The sequence below is a fragment of the Salmo salar genome, chromosome ssa26, assembly GCF_905237065.1.
Source record: "Salmo salar chromosome ssa26, Ssal_v3.1, whole genome shotgun sequence".
Taxonomy (NCBI): Eukaryota; Metazoa; Chordata; class Actinopteri; order Salmoniformes; family Salmonidae; genus Salmo; species Salmo salar.
Window position 1 is genome coordinate 9,521,099 of NC_059467.1, and position 20,321 is coordinate 9,541,419.

At 41.2% G+C, this 20,321-nt stretch overlaps 1 protein-coding gene across 3 annotated transcripts in view; it reads right to left on the reverse strand.

The window, feature by feature from the left end:
- Window positions 1–2,597: 2,597 nt before the first annotated feature.
- Window positions 2,598–20,321, reverse strand: part of LOC106587094 (leucine zipper protein 2) — a 169,790-nt gene continuing 152,066 nt past the window's right edge. For 2 of the 3 annotated variants that reach the window (XM_014175055.2, XM_014175054.2), the window contains 3 exons: window positions 19,287–19,394; window positions 11,794–11,868; window positions 2,598–3,419 (listed from right to left, as the gene is read on the reverse strand). In XM_014175055.2, coding sequence (XP_014030530.1) covers window positions 3,315–3,419; window positions 11,794–11,868; window positions 19,287–19,394 — 288 coding nt within the window. In that variant the 3' untranslated portion in view covers window positions 2,598–3,314. Of the gene's footprint in view, window positions 3,420–11,793; window positions 11,869–17,632; window positions 18,082–19,286; window positions 19,395–20,321 lie in introns of those variants that run through there. The other variant, XM_045708600.1, reaches the window with a different exon arrangement.

The following is a 20,321-nucleotide window of genomic DNA, read 5'->3' on the forward strand; positions in this document are numbered from 1 at the left end:
GACTTCCTCCGGGGGTGGTCAAGACCTGATCACAATCAGACCACAAAGAGTCTTTTAATTGTCTACGCCTGTCTGAAAATGTGGCCACAATCAAAATGTGGACAAGATCAGGACAAAAGATGTTAGATCCAGAACGGGGCATTAGATCACTCAATGTTCAATCTCAATGGTGAGCTTTTTTGAAAATCACTGTTATTGTGGATGCTGGAAACAGGAACAACATGTACTATGGTACAGTATGTAACAATCTTATGTAACTACCACGTTAGTGCATAGGCATTGGGCGACCCAAAAGTAAAATCTGAATGTGCTACTTTTGTTTAGCATCTCATTGCATGACGTATGGGTTGCAACTATTGTTTCCTTAGAAATGACATAGTTACACCAGCACTGCCTTTGCCCTAAGCACTCGTGGAATCAATCCTTGTCCAGTCAAATCATTGGGAAGGGCCCTTGTTGCTTTGTTGGAAAGCTCTCCACTAGACCAGTAGGATATGCTATTACTTGCCACAAAGAAGGATTAGAGGACCAAAAAGACACATAACACCTGTCTTCCCATATTTTCCTGCTCGGACACCCTCGGATCCTGCTGACTGTACCAAATGTCACAGGGAAGGGATTAAAAAACAAGTATTAAAAAAAGATGTCCATGTGATACATTAGGCCTACTGTGTCCAGTATCACAATTACTTACAACTAACTAACTATATACTTACTTACATACATACTGTTACGAACTATCCAATAAGTTACTGATAACCAAAATTAAAGAGGTGGGATTTTAAAATGGGTTCCGAAAGGGCCTACTGAGTGCTGGCCAAGCAACTCCAGTTGGGTCTTAAAAGATTCACAGGTTAGGGCAGGGGGCCCTCCATGGGTGTCCTGGGGCCCTCCCTGGGGGCACGTTTAGTTTTTTTGCACTAGCACTACACAGCTGATTCCAATAACTCATCATCAAGCTTTGATTATTTGAATCAGCTGTGTAGTGCTAGGGCAAGACCAAGTTTGGGAAACCCTGGATTAGGGAGTAAAAATAAAAGTGAAACAAACCCAAGCAGGAGAAAACACAGAAGCAAAGGCTTTGTTCAATAACCGAAAGTGGAAGATCCAACGTGAAGTGGTAGCTCTCCCAACATCTTTTGCCAATTTATGCACTGGCCCAGCAGGTCTTAAATATCAGCTGGGCCAGCACATATGAAACACCTGACTAACGAGACGACAGGTGAACCACATCCTTACCAACGAGGATAATTCCAATTAGTGCGCGTGCCACACCCAAACAGAACCAAACTCAAAATCAAGAAAAAAAACAAAGCCTGTAACACATACATACGTACTTATGTCTCATAATGGTTAATGTAATTCCCATTTGAATGATTAATATATTTTCTTTATTACTTTTGACAGTCCTCATCACCTTCAATTGACAGTCCTCATCAGCTGTAAACCGATTTAAAATGTCTTCGTGACCTAAATTACACAATGGTTCATGACACCGCTATTGAAATATATAGTTTGCTTTAAAAAGGTGTGTAATACAAAAAAAAGCAAAGCTATGCTATCATTTAAAGTTACACACCTTTTGACATTCGTAACACATCTGTTGTGCATCATTCTACTTCCTTTAAAGTGACACACATACATACATTCATAACAGATCCATGACTGCTGCTGTATCATGTCAACAAGAGACTCCCCACAATCTGTTCACTTTGTTTTTAAATTAGCCCCCCAAAAGTATATTTAAATGGATTCCTAATGATTAATAGCTCTAGATTCCTTGCTGTCTTGTTTTTATTAATTTGAGAAAGTAAAATAGGGTATCTGGCGCATGTTGTCGCTAATGTCATTGGTCATGGATATGCTAAAAAAGGCGATGATGGTAGCCCTATAATGGTAGAGGTATTAGCATATTATAAGCAGTATTTTTATGAATCATTACGTTCCGGTTATATTAACCAGCCAAACATAGCCTTGCTAAAAAAAAAAAAAATCGCACCAAGACTGATTTAAATACTGGACTGCTTTACTTTTCTTTTTAACTCTGCTCCTTTATAAAGTCTGGAAGAATTATTATCGGTCCTCCTTTGAGATTTCTTCCATACTGAATTAGTATGCAACTGTCAATGTTGGAGTGAACAAAACCTGAATAAATGGCGTTTAAAAACAAATGTTATTTTGGTGTTCAGCAACAAAAGAGTAAGTATTTGCTTTAATGGCGAAGGTTTTTTTTTTTTTTTGAACGTCACATAAAACACAAAAAAATATCTGTTGCAGTATTTTCTTCAGGTCCTATTTTACATTTCATTGACCTTATGCCATACCATTATAAATACCCTTGGCCTAAAAAACATGATATAGTAGCTACTGTGATGCCTAGTTGAAGTTTCTGTAGTTAACACATGTCATTTGTACACATAATAGATTGCCTAGCGAACTGAAATATATTGTTCGATTCTCCCCTTACACTTCAGGCTACCCGCGCTGCAATTACATTGTACTTACAAGGGTGTGATACATTTTTACTAATGTGGCATAAGGTCTACATTTTGTAAATAGTTCTTCTTCCTTCTATAGGTTAAAAATAGACCAGTCGATTCATTTTCTCCACAAATATCCATTTAATCTGCACACATTTACTGAAAATCACAGTTTATTGAAAGAACACAGAAAGGTCAAATAACACAAATAAATGTATCTAGGAGTAACTACTCAGTGCATGGCACATTCTCAGGGAGACGACTCATTGTGAGTCTTTGGCTCTTCACCTCTAGCGTGTTAAAGGCAGAAAGAGCTCTGAAATATTAAATGTTGAAAGAAGTTGGCCAGCCAACTTGAGAGCCTATATAGTTCAAAATATGGAGGAGAGAGTAAATTAACCTTGCTACAATGAGTGACAAACCATTTTTGTAAGTTTGGTGTTACAGCAGTTTTTGATAATGGGAGTACTTATATTACAGAATATCATGACCTTACCAGTGCAAAGGGATTTATTTAGAAATAACACACATTTACTGTAGAAAGTAGTGTCCTCGCTCTGACAAAAAAAAACTATGAACAATCATAAAACAAGTTACCAGTGCCATTGCTACCTTTAAAAGAAGTCTAGAATGCATGCCATTTTATTATGCAGGTTTTCAATCGAGAAAGTTCAAAGTTTGTTTTCGTCCAACAATTCTTGTGTCTCGTCTGCAAACAGTGTGTGTGTGTGTGTGTGTGTGTGTGTGTGTGTGTGTGTGCGTGTGTGTGTGCACAAGTATGTGCTCTGAAAAAGATCTCCAGATTTTCTGCATCGCCATTGATATCCCATCCATTCAGTTGTTTTTGTGTAGTTTTGTGTTTTTGCTGCCTCCCTCTACATCCTCCCTGTCATCTGAAGGCTTTGCATTAGATTTTCCATTCTGCGCTGCGGTCCTTTGCTGTTGACAATACAAAAGACAAGAATGTATAGCTCATAAACAACAGTGGCAGAGTAATAGTGAAACAATGGGCTACTGTGCAGAAACAATACTGGATTGATGACAGCAGTACTAAAAATACAGCAGTATTACAATCTTACTTCACACTCATGTTGATTAGCCTATCCCTTCTACTGTGAATATATACACTCCACACCCACTTACGGCTGGGACGATACCAGTGTCATGACGTTGCCCTCTTTGAGTACAGGGAGGACAGTTGACCCCCTCCCCCTTGCACCATCCCCCAACCTACCTCCCCCCACCCAGGCCCTGTGTGAAGGGGTGGTAAAATTCTAGAGGAGAATCTCTTGCCACATGGCCCAGTTGAGACACAGGAAATTCTTCCAACTCACAGAATTGGGGAACCGAACGACATTTATGTTCTGGAGAAGGTATAAAAGATTGGTGAAGAATCCAGCTACGAACTGGTCCGCTTGGTACAATTTTGTGATACTCAGAAGAGACAAAATAGCCATATTACCATAAAACTGTTTATATAATAGCCTCAGCTATGGGACTTGCATCCAAATGGTTGTATAAAATGTATTAATAAGGATAAAGCTATTTGGAATACGTTGAGATGCCATGTACTGATGTTAATGTGATAGAATGTATTTCTGTTCAAAGCATCGGCACACCCCCCCAGGGACATGGACAGGACAAGGCGTCATGTGACAAGCCTGTTCTATGTTCACGTATAAAACCCCACCCTGATTTACTTTCTTCAGACCAGCTTACCTCAGAAGAGAGAGCCAAGGTTTGACCACCCAATTCCTCTACTGAAAGTTACCTATACCACGTGGTTAAACTTTTAGACTATCGAGACCGACAGAATAAGAACAAGTCTGATATTAATTATTAGTCTGCAGCTAAGTAAATTATATCATTGAACGCGAAGACCAACGAAACATCCATTCTATAACGACATTAATGAATGTCGCTTTGAAAGATCCATTCTAACCGAGAGAGAGAGAGAGAGAGAGAGAACTCTCCAACAGAACGACTCTCCAACAAGGATCCCGACGACACACTGAGCGTAAATATATATTGATTGCAATTGTTCCCGAATGAGTGAGCGTTCATGTGCAAAGGGTTAGCATATCAATTGTTAATATTAATGAACTCTGTGTGCCTCCTAAGCTGCCCTTTATGACCCTTTGTTTAACAAGACACCAGCCATGCCTGTTTAGCCCACTAGGGCACATTACTCTACCAATTCTTTGTGACGATAATTACTGTTTGTATGCTTTCTGTGAATTACTTAGTTTAGTAAATAAATGATTTTAAGACAATTGATGTATGGATGACTTTAGTAAAGGCTGGATTCGTGCAGATACAACAACTTACGACGTTTGGAATGAGACTGGACGCGAGGTAAAATACACCATTTAAACCAGAAGATAATCGGCCTATACTATAATAGAATATAATATATAATGTTATAATATAGGAAAATTATATTAGGAAAATTATAACTTTGTAATCTGAATATTTTCCTTGGTGCCCCGATCTCCTAGTTAATTACAATTAAACGATTAATCAGTTTAATCGCGTGATAATAATTACAGGGAGTTAATTGATAAGCATGTCTTCAGTTTAATGGTGCCCCAAAGACACGACACCAGTATCACAATATTTTTTTTAGAAAACTTGAAGATGCCCATACACTTGTCCTTAAAAAGCTGCTGTAAGTAAATTATTGTGCGATTTATAACTACGTTTCTATCCACAGTTTTTATGCAAGTAAAGTCATACCGTATAAAAAAAATCATGACAGCTGTGATAGAAACAGGTAGTTTCGGGATACAATTTTATAAATGCTGACCAATAATTTGTTAGTTTGACATGGGGGGATTTTTTTGCATCGGTTCAATTAATTATGTGAGAAACGGTGGTGGAAACTCTTTAATTCGCAAATATTGATATAATAACTAGAGCTGAGCATTAACCAAAATTTATTTTTTAAAACAACTAATTGACCAACATCAGTTCAATTATTTTAATTCCATTTCATTATGGGGGTTTTTCTGAGCTGAATGCGCAGTTTCTCTAAAGATGAATTAGATCAAGCCCGAACTGTGCAATGTAGTAGGGGGTTGTAGTTTCCGAAAGGCCAATATTCAACATAGTTTTAGCGTAGAAAACATGGTAATTAATATCAATGACCATAATCTAATGCGCTCCTACTTGCCCAGTCTGTGTGGGCACGGAGACAGAGAGAAGAATGCATGATCGAGAAGGATAGAGAGCAGTTGCTTTGCGAGGTATCTGTACCTGAAAATACATCATCTAAAGTATTCCTTATTTACTTTGGGAACTAATAACATTTTGATTTTGTCAGACCGCATAGGCAGCAGCTCTATAAAGATGAGATGATGACTTGGGATGAAATAAAGTCAGCTAGCATCTGTTTAGTGTTAACCAATGTCACATTGCTGGATGCCTTGAAGCTTGCCGAGTTCTGCATGGCGTTGGGCCAGTAACCGAAAGGTTGCTAGATCGAATCCCTGAGCTGACAAGGTAAAAATCTGTCGTTCTGCCCCTGAACAAGGTAGTTAACCAACTGTTCCTAGGCCTCCATTGTAAAAAATAATTTATTCTTAACTGACTTGCCTAGTTAAATAAAGGTTAAAATAAAAAATAATAAAAAAAAAAATCACACTGTCAGTGGCCAAGCCTTTCATTGCCTGAAGTAAAGCCAATACAAACAAACAACAGATACTAGTTAAATAAAGGTAAAAATATATATACACTGCTCAAAAAAATAAAGGGAACACTTAAACAACACATCCTAGATCTGAATGAAGGAAATAATCTTATTAAATACTTTTTTCTTTACATAGTTGAATGTGCTGACAACAAAATCACACAAAAATAATCAATGGAAATCCAATTTATCAACCCATGGAGGTCTGGATTTGGAGTCACACTCAAAATTAAAGTGGAAAACCACACTACAGGCTGATCTAACTTTGATGTAATGTCCTTAAAACAAGTCAAAATGAGGCTCTGTAGTGTGTGTGGCCTCCACGTGCCTGTATGACCTCCCTACAACGCCTGGGCATGCTCCTGATGAGGTGGCGGATGGTCTCCTGAGGGATCTCCTCCCAGACCTGGACTAAAGCATCCACCAACTCCTGGACAGTCTGTGGTGCAACGTAGCGTTGGTGGATGGAGCGAGACATGATGTCCCAGATGTGCTCAATTGGATTCAGGTCTGGGGAACGGGCGGGCCAGTCCATAGCATCAATGCCTTCCTCTTGCAGGAACTGCTGACACACTCCAGCCACATGAGGTCTAGCATTGTCTTGCATTAGGAGGAACCCAGGGCCAACCGCACCAGCATATGGTCTCACAAGGGTTCTGAGGATCTCATCTCGGTACCTAATGGCAGTCAGGCTACCTCTGGCGAGCACATGGAGGGCTGTGCGGCCCCCCAAGGAAATGCCACCCCACACCATGACTGACCCACCGCCAAACCAGTCATGCTGGAGGATGTTGCAGGCAGCAGAACGTTCTCCACGGCGTCTCCAGACTCTGTCACATCTGTCACGTGCTCAGTGTGAACCTGCTTTCATCTGTGAAGAGCACAGGGCGCCAGTGGCGAATTTGCCAATCTTGGTGTTCTCTGGCAAATGCCAAACGTTCTGCATGGTGTTGGGCTGTAAGCACAACCCCCACCTGTGGACGTCGGGCCCTCATACCACCCTCATGGAGTCTGTTTCTGACCGTTTGAGCAGACACATGCACATTTGTGGCCTGCTGGAGGTCATTTTGCAGGGCTCTGGCAGTGCTCCTCCTGCTCCTCCTTGCACAAAGGAGCAGGTAGCGGTCCTGCTGCTGGGTTGTTGCCCTCCTACGGCCTCCTCCACGTCTCCTGATGTACTGGCCTGTCTCCTGGTAGCGCCTCCATGCTCTGGACACTACAATGACAGACACAGCAAACCTTCTTGCCACAGCTCGCATTGATGTGCCATCCTGGATGAGCTGCACTACCTGAGCCACTTGTATGGGTTGTAGACTCCGTCTCATGCTACCACTAGAGTGAAAGCACCGCCAGCATTCAAAAGTGACCAAAACATCAGCCAGGAAGCATAGGAACTGAGAAGTGGTCTATGGTCACCACCTGCAGAACCACTCCTTTATTGGGGGTGTCTTGCTTATTGCCTATAATTTCCACCTGTTGTCTATTCCATTTGTACAACAGCATGTGAAATTTATTGTCAATCAGTGTTGCTTCCTAAGTGGACAGTTTGATTTCACAGAAGTGTGATTGACTTGGAGTTACATTGTGTTGTTTAAGTGTTCCCTTTATTTTTTTGAGCAGTATATATATTTTTAAATCACACTCTGTCAGTGGCCAAGCCTTTCATTGCCTGAAGTAAAGCTGATACAAACAATCAACAGATACCTGTAGAGATGTAGGATCTTAATTTGATCACCCTGTTGCAGTGTATTTGAGGTTTAAAAAGGGTTCTGAAGTTTGTAATTTACAAATTTTTCACTTACGAAACATGTATCAACCACTACAAAAATGTACATTCCTTTTAATCCACACAATAATTCACATTTCCTGTTGCTGCAGGATCATTTTCCTGCTGTAGCAAACTGGCAAAAATTAAATCAAATAAAATGGTATTTGTCACATTTTTCGTAAACAACAGGTGTAGACTAACAGTGAAATGTTTACTTAAGGGCCCTTCCCAAAAATGTGAGAGAAAAATCTATAAAAATAATAACACAAAGAATAAATAAATAAGAAGTAAAGATAACTTAGATATATACACAGGGTACCAGAACCGAGTCGATGTACAGGGGTACAAAGTAATTGAGGTAGATAGGTCCATATAGGTAGGGGTAAAGTGACTAGGCAACAGGATAGATAATAAACAGTAGCAGAGAGTTAGTGCAAAGAGGGTCAATGTAGATCTGGGTAGTCTGGGTAGCTATTTGGTTAACTATTTAGTAGTCTCATGGCTTGGGGGTAGAAACTGTTCAGGGTCCTGTTGGTTCCAGACTTGGTGCATCGGTACCGCTTGCTGTGCGGTAGCAGAGAGAACAGTCTGACTTGGGTGGCTGGAGTCTTTGACAATTTTTAGGGCTTTCCTCTGACACTGCCTGGTATAGAGGTCCTGGATGGCAGGAAGCTCGGCCCCAGTGATGTACTGGGCCTTACGCACTACCTTCTATAACGCCTTGCGGTTGGATGCCAAGCAGCTGCCATACAAATCCGTGATACAGCCAGTCAAGATTCTCTTAATGGTGCACTGTAGAGCCTTTTGAGGCTCTGAGGGCCAATGATAAATCTTTTCAGCCTCCTGTGGGGGAAGAGGCATTTACATGGCTTCTTTACACCTGTGTTGGTGTGTGGACCATGTTAATTCCTTAGTGATGTGGACACCGAGGAACTTGAAGGTCTAAACACGCTCCACTACAGCCTCGTCAATGTAGATGGGGGTGTGCTCGGACCTCCGTTTCCTGTAGTCCACGATCAGTTCCTTTGTTTTGCTGACCACACTGCCAGGTCTCTGACCTCCTCTCTATAGGCGGTCTCATCGTTGTTGATGATCAGGCCTACCAACGTCATGTCATCAGCACCCTTGACGGGCCCCCGTGTTAAGGATCAGCATGGTGGATGTGTTGTTGCCTACACTACACCTGAGATGCGGCCCATCAGTATTCAGTCCCAGGGTCCTGAGCTTAGTGATGAGCTTAGAGGGCACTATGGTGTTGAACTCTGAGCTGTAGTCAATAAACAGCATTCTCACATAGATGTTTCTCTTGTTAATGTTGGAGAGGGCAGTGTGGAGTGCAATAAAGATTGCGTCATCTGTGGATCCGTTAGGGCGGTATGCGAATTGGAGTGGGATGATGGTGTTGATGTGAGCCATGACCAGCCTTTCAAAGCATTTCATGACTACAGATGTGAGTGCTACGGGTTACCTTGGCATTCCTGGGCACAGGGACTATGGTGTTCTGCTTGAAACATGTACTGTAGGTATTACGGAACCGGTCAGGGAGATGTTGAAAATGTCAGTGAAGACACCTGCCAGCTGGTCAGCGTATGCTCTGAGTACATGTCCTGGTAATCTGTCTGGTCCCGCAGCCTTGTGAATGTTAATCTGTTTAACACACATTGGCTACGGTGAGCGAGATCAGAGAGTCATCTGGAACTGCTGTTGCTCTCATGCATGGTTCAGTGTTGCTTACCTCGAAGCGAGCATAGAAGGCATTTTGCTCATCTGGTAGGCTCAAGTCACCGGGCAGCTCATGGCCGGGTTTTTTTGGTAATCTGTGGTAGTTTGCAAGCCCTGCCACATCTGACGAGCATCAGATCCGGCGTAGTAGAATTAGATCTTAGTCCTTTATTGACAATTTGCATGTTTGATGGCTCGTCGGAGATTGTAGCAGGATTTCTTATAAGCGTCCTGATTAATGTCCCGCTCCTTGAAAGTGGCAGCTCTAGCCTTTAGCTCAGTGCTGATGTTGCCTGTAATCCATGGCTTTTGGTTAGGATATGTACGTACGGTCACTGTCGGACGACTTCGTCGATGCACTTATTAATGAAGCCGGTGACTGATGTGGTAAACTCCTCAATGCTATCGGATGAATCCCGGAACATATTCAAGTCTGTGTGTGCGAAACAGTCCTGTAGCTTAGCATCCTCTTCATCGGACCACTTCCGTATTGAGCATGCCACTGGTACTTCCTGTTACAGTTTTTGCTGGTAAGCAGGAATCAGGAGTACAGCTTTATCGTCAGATTTGCCAAAGGGAGGGCCTTTAGTGCGTTTCTGTGTGTATAGTAAAGGTGATATCGAGTTTTGGTGCCTCTAGTTGCACAGGTGACATGCTGGTAAAAATTAGGTAAGACGGATTTCAGTTTCCCTGCATTAAAATCACCGGCCACGAGAAGCGCCGCCTCTGGATGTGTCCTTGTTCAGACACGACTCTGAGAAACATAGGATAGTCTTGAATGGAGCTCTTCCAGTTTGTTCTCTAGTGATTGTACATTGGCCGACAAAACAGAGGGCATGGCAGTCTAGATGCTCACCGAGGTAGTTTAATTATGATGCCACCTCGCTTACCTCTCTTTCGCCACCGCTTCCTCTTTTCAAGACCTGGATGATCAGGGCCTGGTCCGGGGTAAACATAACGTCCAGAGCTGCTGACTTATTGAATTAGAAATCTTCCTTCAAATTGAGGTTAGTGATTGCTGTTCTGTTTCCAGAAGCTGTTTTCAGTCATAGGAAATTATGGCAAAGAAATTTAAGATCAGCATAAAAAAAACACATAAAATAGCAGAATTAGTCAGGAGCTCATAAGACGGCAGCTATCCACTGCAGCGCCATCTCAGCAATCACAGAGCCATCTCAGCCAAATTAAGATCCTACATCTTTAGGCTACATTTATCCTGCCAGCTTTAGTGACGAACAAACTAAAATCAGTCTATCAAGCAAAACACACCCTGAAAGAAATATACATTTAAGAAAAGAAAAAAAAAAAAAATTGTTGTTATTCTCAGTCTTTTTGAATGGTGACTACCCAACATGGCAGTGGAATTTAGGGTGACTTAAGGTCTCTTTCGCTCCCTCAGTCAGGCTGTTTAGTATCACATGCTCTGGGTGGCTGGCTACCACATGGCCCTATCAGTGAGGGATCAGCCCCTTTGTGAGCACCTCTCCATTTTTATTAGTCAATCTGACAATGACCACAGGAGGGAGAAAGCACTGGGTCTTCGCTTTTCCAAAGCTTGCCTGTGACCTAATAATATTGTCACTTCCATTCTATTTAACCTTTTCTCGTCCCAGGTTAGTCTCTATTGTAATATAATCTCTTTTACCAGGGACCCTGGTAACAGAGATCATACTGTAGGTAAGGTATAGGTATAGACATTTCCCCTGAAAATGGTTACAGAATTGATGGTAGCTGAACATATTTAAGCATGACAGAGATGGAGAAATCCCACTTAAAATGCATGGCAGCGGCTCAGTTACACAGTGTAACACTACATTGCAATGGGATCTGTAGTTGCTATACCATCTGCCACATTCAAACAGGCGTGACACTGTTTCCTTATGATTGAGCGAGCCAGGCTTGGATTAGTTTGGCAGAGTGCAATACAATCAATATAATAGTTCAGTAGATTGTGGTGGCATTTGCTGTAACAATATGTATGTACATGCAATGTATTCATTTCACCATAATATCCCACACAGTGCACATTGTCACATGTGGTTTAAGAGAAATTAGAAAATTCACATGGGGAGAAATGTAAGAGGCACCTTGTAGAATGGGTATTATGTTATGTACATAAACATTTAAATGCTAACCTGCTGTTCAAGTAGCTTTTTACTGTCGGGAGAGGATTCTGTCTCCGTCTGGTTTTGGAAGCAATCCCCGCCAATCTGTTGTGAGACAAAGAAACACAAACTTCAATGTATTTATTTATGTGACTGGGACAGTGCACATTAATCAAAATGTCAGTGTAAATCTATGTAAATGTCCCAGAGTTAGCTAAACAGATAATTTCATCCTAACTTCATAAGGCCTGATCAAACAAGCTGGTCTAATGAAAATGCATGAGATGAAAATAACTATTTTACTAAAGATTAAAACAATTTTCACTGTGTGTGTCCATGCATTCATGCGTAAAAGTCATACAAGGACATCATTAGCGCCAGCGTGATCATTTCAAAGACAAAACTTGAATATACAGAGGTGGGATCCAGGTCTCTCACAACTTGTATCCTTTCATTGTTGGATGAAAGTAGAATCCAACATTTCCCTTTGAACAGATCTACTTTACTTGTTACACCTACAGTGCTGTACTGTGGCTAAACTACCACAGATAATATAAAGACATACACATCAATCTCTGTTTCTACCCTCCAGTGTGGGTCCTGGCAAATAGTATTTAATGATGTTGTGACTGCCCCATCGTCTTTGCTTTCGTGGACAGTTACCATAGAATTCATATAGCTCAGTGGCAGTTACAGTTGAAGTCGGAAGTTTACATACACCTAGGTTGGAGTCATTAAAACTCGTTTTTCAACCACTCCACAAATTTCTTGTTAACAAACTATAGTTTTGGCAAGTCGTTTAAGACATCTACTTTGTGCATGACACGACAATTTTCCAATAATTGTTTACAGACAGATTATTTCACTTATAATTCAGTGTATCACAATTCCAGTGGGTCAGAAGTTTACATACACTAAGTTGACTGTGCCTTTAAACAGCTTGGAAAATTCCAGAAAATTATGTAATGGCTTTAGAAGCTTCTGATGCACTTCACAAAATAGATGGCATCATGAGGGAGGAAAATTGTGGATATATTGAAGCAACATCTCAAGACATCAGTCAGGAAGTTAAAGCTTGGTCGCAAATGGTCTTCCAAATGGACAATGACCCCAAGCATACTTCCAAAGTTGTGGCAAAATGGCTTAAGGACAACAAAGTCAAGGTATTGGAGTGGCCATCACAAAGCCCTGGCCTCAATCCTATAGAACATTTGTGGAACTGAAAAAGCGTGTGCGAGCAAGGAGGCCTACAAACCTGACTCAGTTACAGCAGCTCTGTCAGGAGGAATGGGCCAAAATTCACCCAACTTATTGTGGGAAGCTACCCGAAACGTTTGACCCAAGTTAAACAATTTAAACATTCTTAAAATAAAGTGGTGATCCTAACTGACCTAAGACAGGGAATTTTTACAAGGATTAAATGTCAGGAATTGTAAAAAACTGAGTTTAAATGTAGTTGGCCAAGGTCTATGTAAACTTCTGACTTCAACTGTACATTTCCTAAGAGTCACTCCTCAGTTTACACAAATGTTTCAGCAACATTTAGCTAGGGCTCTATCATTATGGGGACCATTAGCAAGATTTGGTTGGGGGCCTCCTGACCTTGCAGGAGAAACATGTGAATGGCCTACCAGCTTGGTGGCGGAGAGAAAAAAATGCAGCTTTAATGTTAATGTCCTGCAATTCTACACATTTTAACATGGGGCGTAGAGATAATGTTGCAGTTTTAGAGCACATTTTCTGCAATTCTACTCATTGTTACATGGGCCAGAGAGAATATTTAGTCGTTTTAAAATACATTTAATGCAATTTTACTTATTTTTGCCATGGGCGGAGAGAAAACGTTGCAATTTTTAAGCAAATTTGCTGAAATTCTACACATTTTGCAAAGGGGTGGAGAGAAAACATTGCAGTTTTAAGCAAATGTCTTGCAGTTTTACAAATTTGCCATGGGATGAAGATAGAATGTTACAGTTTTATAGCAAATTTCCTGCAATTCTACACATTTTCCCATGACATGCCATGTTAATATGCTACACGTATCTGAGTATGCATGCCTTGCATGCCCAGTCAGTAATTTGGCCATGATTACTACAAGGTTTAGATACCTGGCTAGATTAATTTACCTAGCAATCTATAAAATGCTAGTTGACATGGGCTAATTGTTATGTCAGTCACTGTTGATGCACTACCAAATGTCAAAATTACACCTTCTAGAACTTGGGACCAATGTTCCCTCAAATGTTTTCTGTCACTGAGCAAATTTCAGATCTGCAGAGTGCAAAGTTGAACATTGTGAAAATTCTGTGCAACTTCCGGCGTGACTTTACTGTGAACACTGACGCTGTACCTGCTTTAATTTACTGTTTTAACAGCGGCCAAGTAGGCTAATCTGGCTATTTGATCATAATGTAGGCCTACCAGAGTGGCCTACCATAAAAAACTATGGAGAAAATGCATCACATAACATTTTAACATGGAAATAGCGGTACTATCTTTCAGCCTACAGCCAATGTGTGTGTTCAATGAGACTTTTGAAACAAACATGCAGGGCTTGACATTAACCTGTTTATCCACAAGGAGGTGACTGAACATTTTGTTGTGTTGATAGATGCACTTCACAAAATAAAATTAATTATTATTCTCATATCATTATTAGAGAGAATCAGACAAAACAGCTACCCTCTGCCTATTGGCTACTTAGCCTATTCAAGCCTGTCTCAAAATACAACACTGCCCCCTTTTATTTTTTTACTCATCCCAATTTCGATCTTGTCTCATTGCTGCAACACCCCAACGGGCTCGGGAGAGGCAAAGGTCGAGTCATGCATCCTCCGAAACATGACCCACAAAACCGCGCTTCTTAACACCCGCCCGCTTTACCCGGAAGCCAGCTGCACCAATGTGTCGGAGGAAACACAGTTCAATTGACTACCACAGGCAGCCTGCAAGCGCCCGGCTCGCCACAAGGTGTCACTAGAGCGCGATGAGACAAGTAAAGCCCCCCATGGCCAAACCCTCCCCTAACCCAGACGACGCTGGGTCAATTGTGCGCTGCCCTATGTGACTCGTGGTCACATCAGGTTGTGACAGAAATGTGCGCACGTGGCTCCATGCAGCTCTCGCTTTAGGGGGGTGCATTTGCAGATACAGTACAACCTTATGACTCTGAAATGTCAATCTGGGTTCAGAATGTACAGATTATTTCAATAGAAAAGTACAGACATTTATTATTACATAAAGATAATACTCTTCCTTCTTTCTAATCACATCATCAAATATATTAATTAATGTTCATCACACATTTGTTAACGCGAAAGTTCCCTAAAATGACAAATGCTCTATATCCTATGGATGGATATCTAGCAACATTGCTAAAGCTTGTGTCCGTAAAATGTATATCGGTTCAGAACTTTTGTGATACAGCGCAGTTAAAAATATATGGCAAATAAAAATCTAACTGGATCATCTTTAGAGATACCGTAGAGGGAGGGGTTGAGGGTAGCTGAAGGACGGGATTAAAAACAAACAAAATATAACTATTGTAAAATACATTGTGTCCGTAAAATGTATATTGTATGTATAAGATGGAAGTAGAAGCCCAAGTGTTGTTGTCAATTAGTTTACTCCAATTAGGGGAGGGGTGGTAAGGTTAAGATAAAATAATAACGGAAAACATATCTTTTTTAATATACAGTACCAGTCAAAAGTTTGGACAGACATACTCATTCCAGGGTTTTTCTTTATTTTTACTATTTTTTACATTGTAGAATAATAGTGAAGACATCAAAACTATGAATTGACATATATGGAATCATGCAGTAACCAAAAAAGTGTTAAACAAATTAAAATATATTTTATATTTGAGATTCTTCAAAGTAGACACCCTTTGCCTTGATGACAGCTTTGCACACTCTTGGCATTCACTCAACCAGCTTCATGAGGTAGTTACCTGAAAGAAATAAACATTTCTTAGGTGTGCCTTGTTAAAAGTTAATTTGTGGAATTTCTTTGAGTAAATCAGTTGTGTTGTGACAAGGTAGGGGTGGTATACAGAAGATAACCTTATTTTGTAAAAGACCAGTCCATATTATGGCAAGAACAGCTCAAATAAGCAAAGAGAAACGACAGTCAATCATTACCTTAAGACATGAAGGTCAGTCAATCCGGATAATTTCAACAACTTTAAACGTTTCTTCAAGTGCAGTCGCAAAAACCATCAAGCACTATGATGAAACTGGCTCTCATGAGGGCCGCCACAGGAAAGGAATACCCAGAGTTACCTCTGCTGCATAAGATAAGTTCAGTAGAGTTACCAGCCTCAGAAATTGCAGCCCAAATAAATGCTTCAGAGTTCAAGTAACAGACCCATCTCAACATTAACTGTTCAGAGGAGACTGCGTGAATCAGGCCTTCATGGTCGAATTGCTGCAAAGAAGGTCCCCAAGAAAACAGTGGCCTCCATCATTCTTAAATGGATGAAGTTTGGAACCACCAAGACTCTTTCTCAGCTGGCCACCTGGACAAACTGAGCAATTGGTGGAGAAGGGCCTTGGTCAGGGAGGTGACCAAGAACCCGATGGTCACTCTGAAGGAGCTCCAGAGTTCCTCTGTGGAGATGGGAGAATCTTCCAGAAGGACAACCATCTCTGCAGCACTCCACCTGTCATAATCCGTGTATGTAGGTGGCAGGGAAGTCAGGTGCAGGAGAAACCAGAGTGGTTTAAAAAATGGAGTATTTATTAACAAAAAACTAACTCCAAAACCAACGTAGAAAAATAATCCGGGTAAACAAATAACCCGTCGCACACCGATACATAAACAACACGTACATAACATAACAAACAATCACCGACAAGGATATGAGGGGAAACAGAGGGTTAAATACACAACATGTAATTACTGGGATAAGAAACAGGTGTGTAAGGAGACAGACAGACAAAACCAATGGAAAATGAAAAACGGATCAATGGTGGCTAGAAGACCGGTGATGTCAATCGCCGAGCACCACCCGAACAAGGAGGGGCATCAACTTCGGTAGAAGTCGTGACACCACCAATCAGGCCTTTATACTAGACTGGCCAGACGGAAGCCACTGCTCAGTAAAAGGCACATGACAGCCCGCTTGGAGATTGCCAAAAGGCACCTAAAGACTCTCAGACCATGAGAACCAAAGATTCTCTGGTCTGATGAAACCAAGATTGAACTCTTTGGCCTGAATGCAAGCGTCACGTCTGGAGGAAACCTGGCAGCATCCCTACGGTGAAGCATGGTGGTGGCAGCATCATGCTGTGGGGATGTTTTTCAGCGGCAGGGACTGGTAGACCAGTCAGAATCGAGAGAAAGATGAATGGGAGAAAGTACAGAGAGATCCTTGATGAGAGCACTCAGGACCTCAGACTGGGGCAAAGGTTCACATTCCAACAGGACAACAACCCTACGCACACAGCCAAGACAACACAACACAGGAGTGGCTTTGGGACAAGTCTCTGAATGTCCTTGAGTGGCCCAGCCAGAGCCCGGACTTGAACCCGATCTAACATCTCTGGAGAGACCTGAAAATAGCTGTACAGCGTTGCTCCTCATCCAACCTGACAGAGCTTGAGAGGATCTGCAGAGAAGAATGGCAGAAACTCCCCAAATACAGTTGTGCCAAGCTTGTAGCGTCCTACCCAAGAAGACTGTAATCACTGCCAAAGGTGCTTCAACAAAGTACTGAGTAAATGGTCTTTATAGTTATGTAAATGTGATATTTCAGATTTTTACTTTTAATAACATGTTTTTCTTTTGTCATGATGGGGTATTGTGTGCAGATTGATGAGGGATTTGTTTTTAATCCATTTTAGAATAAGGCTGCCATGTAACAAAATGTGGAAGAAGTCAAGGGGACTGAATACTTTCCGAATGCATTGTAGGACCGAATCCAGGTGGTCGGTCACAAATGAGATCCCCAGAAAAGACACAAGGGGATAGAAGGTTATGTGACATTGAATTTCACCTAATATATATATATACATACACCTCTAGGAACTATACTGCATATGCCTATTTCTTCACAGTAAATAACCTTAAATAAGACCTAATAACATAACACCTACAGAACATGTTTTGGCTGAAGCCGGTCAGTAAAACCAATTATTCTAGTCTTCTGGTCTTTTTTTCGATTCTCAAATAGCTGATATGTCTCTAACACTAGCCTGACCAACTATACCAGCCAACACAACTGTCCACTGAAGCTGATTAGGTTAGTACAAATACATCTTACGACATTACCTGTGTGCAGAGCTTTGAGCACTCCGGAAAACACTCATCGCTTCACTGAAAACATCACAGAATTTGTTGAGTTAATTGTCTGTTTGGATAAACATGATGTGCAAAAATGTTTATTGCTCTAGGCATCTTTTGCTGTTAAACTATGTTGGAATGCATGTTCTTAAACTCAAACTTTGACTGGCTAGAAGGATCCTAAAAAGAGATTATAGTTGTTTCATAACACCATTTTGCAATCCCCAAGCTCATTAATTGTGTATGATACAGGACTATTAAAAGTGCTAAGGGTGGTTGGTGAAGCTGCCTATAAAGAGGAGATTTAAGGATGGCAGTAAAACAATTTCTAAATGTGCACATTGTAAGTGAACACATGGTAACACTCGCGCGCGCCCACACACAGATGATGCCTTATAAATGCATTTATCATGCCTTGATGTATACTTATAGCGCATTATAACAGTTTCTGTCAACTGTCATAACTCATTTCTAATCTCTCTCCATCTCATCTAATCATGCAGTGGAAGACACGTAGAACTTGAGGGTGTCCTTGGGGGACAGGTCTCTTTGCAGCAGGATTTCCCCTTTTACGGTGCCGCCAAAATGATATCATCAATAACACGACAGGAGCGAACATTGTTTTTGGCACGGATTCATTACGGGACTATCTTTTTGACACGTTTCTCCATAGAGGGTAATTTTCTGTCTGGAAAGGATCCCTCTGGACAGTGCACTGTCTCTCCCCAGCGTCCCCCCGCCTCATTTCTGTCATGGTTATTGATAACCACATGTCAAGAAGAACCTTCCTCCCTGGAACTGTCCCTTCCCTGCCGCCCAATCCAATAGAGTTGGGCAGTCATATTCGGCTTCCTTGTCCAGGCATCATAAACATACATACAATGCAGACCGTGAGATCCCATTTGTCTATCCACTTGTATCTTCAGCGAAACGTGCAAGTGGCCGGCTGTGTATTTCTGACTTCTTGAATATACAAAATGTTACAACATTATGATTTTTCTCCAGTTTCTCCAATGACATTGAAAGCCTGCCCCGAGCCTCACAGACTAGTCTTTGATTGACCCAGATCCTGTGATCTGAAATTAGCCGCAGTGGCGGTGTAACACTGTGAAACGGAAAGGCGTTTTGGGGTAAAAGACTGAAAGATTAAAATGAATTTAATGAACAGATGAAGCTGCTGGATTGGGGCCTGAGGGTCACAAATAGGCTATTACAATTTAATTAGTCCAAAGGCTCACCTTTTCCATCTGGCAGTCCTTGACTCCGGGATTACTTTCTCTCCTCATTACCCCAATGTTCGCAGGCGATTTACTGGCTGTGATGATTCTCTGAACTTTTGGGATATCCTTCGAGAAAGAAGTGCGGGAGAGAAAAATGAGTTGTTTAGGAATTCTAAATATGGAAGGTGGAACATGACAGGTATGGGTAAGGTTTGTATAAGCCATGACACATAGTGCAGCTCTGTAGAAATAGACCATGACAAGAGATTTGGTCCTGAGGTGCATTTAAAGCGGTTTGTTTTTCATTGAACTGGACAGCCCGGTGTATTTTATTTTGCTTATACCACAGCTACTTTCCATAGAGAAAAATACAGATTTTTTATTAGATATGTGTTCACTTCATAAAAAGGTATTTTGAATTTGCCTCTTGTAGTGACCTATTTAAATGGACGTCCTATGTATTATTTCAGTGCTTTTTGACAGTATCCATAAGGGCCAGGACAATTCTATTGAACGGCGATGGGGTATGAGTGCCTGATGAAATGGTTTTCTGCGCCCAACGGTCCTGCTACTCAAGGAACACAAGAGATGCCATGTCATTAGAAATTCATGCATGGATGGTTGTTCTGTTCTCTGAACAGTTCTCACAGCACAGAGATCTGACCTGAAATATGAACAAAAACAACGATAACATTTCAAATAGCAGAAATATGCAAATTGCAGAGATCTTACCCAAATCAACCAAAACATTTAACATAGTTTTCTGAATACTTCACTCCGTGCACACTTCCCTTTCAATCTGCATTAAGTATTCCTGTCCATCTCATGGACTTTGTTAAAAGAGAGATTTAAACTCATTCAAATGAACGTTGCATATTTTAAGAGATCCAATGTGTTCTGGCCATAGCAATACTTCTCTACACTGTAAAAAATACAAAAAAATAAACTCACTGTTTACCCCCGCAACTGATTTCATCTGGAGAAGCCATCAACAAGTCAAAAGGGAAGTTCAGAGAGGAAGCCAGCAAATAAAGATCCGATTTCCCCCCCCTC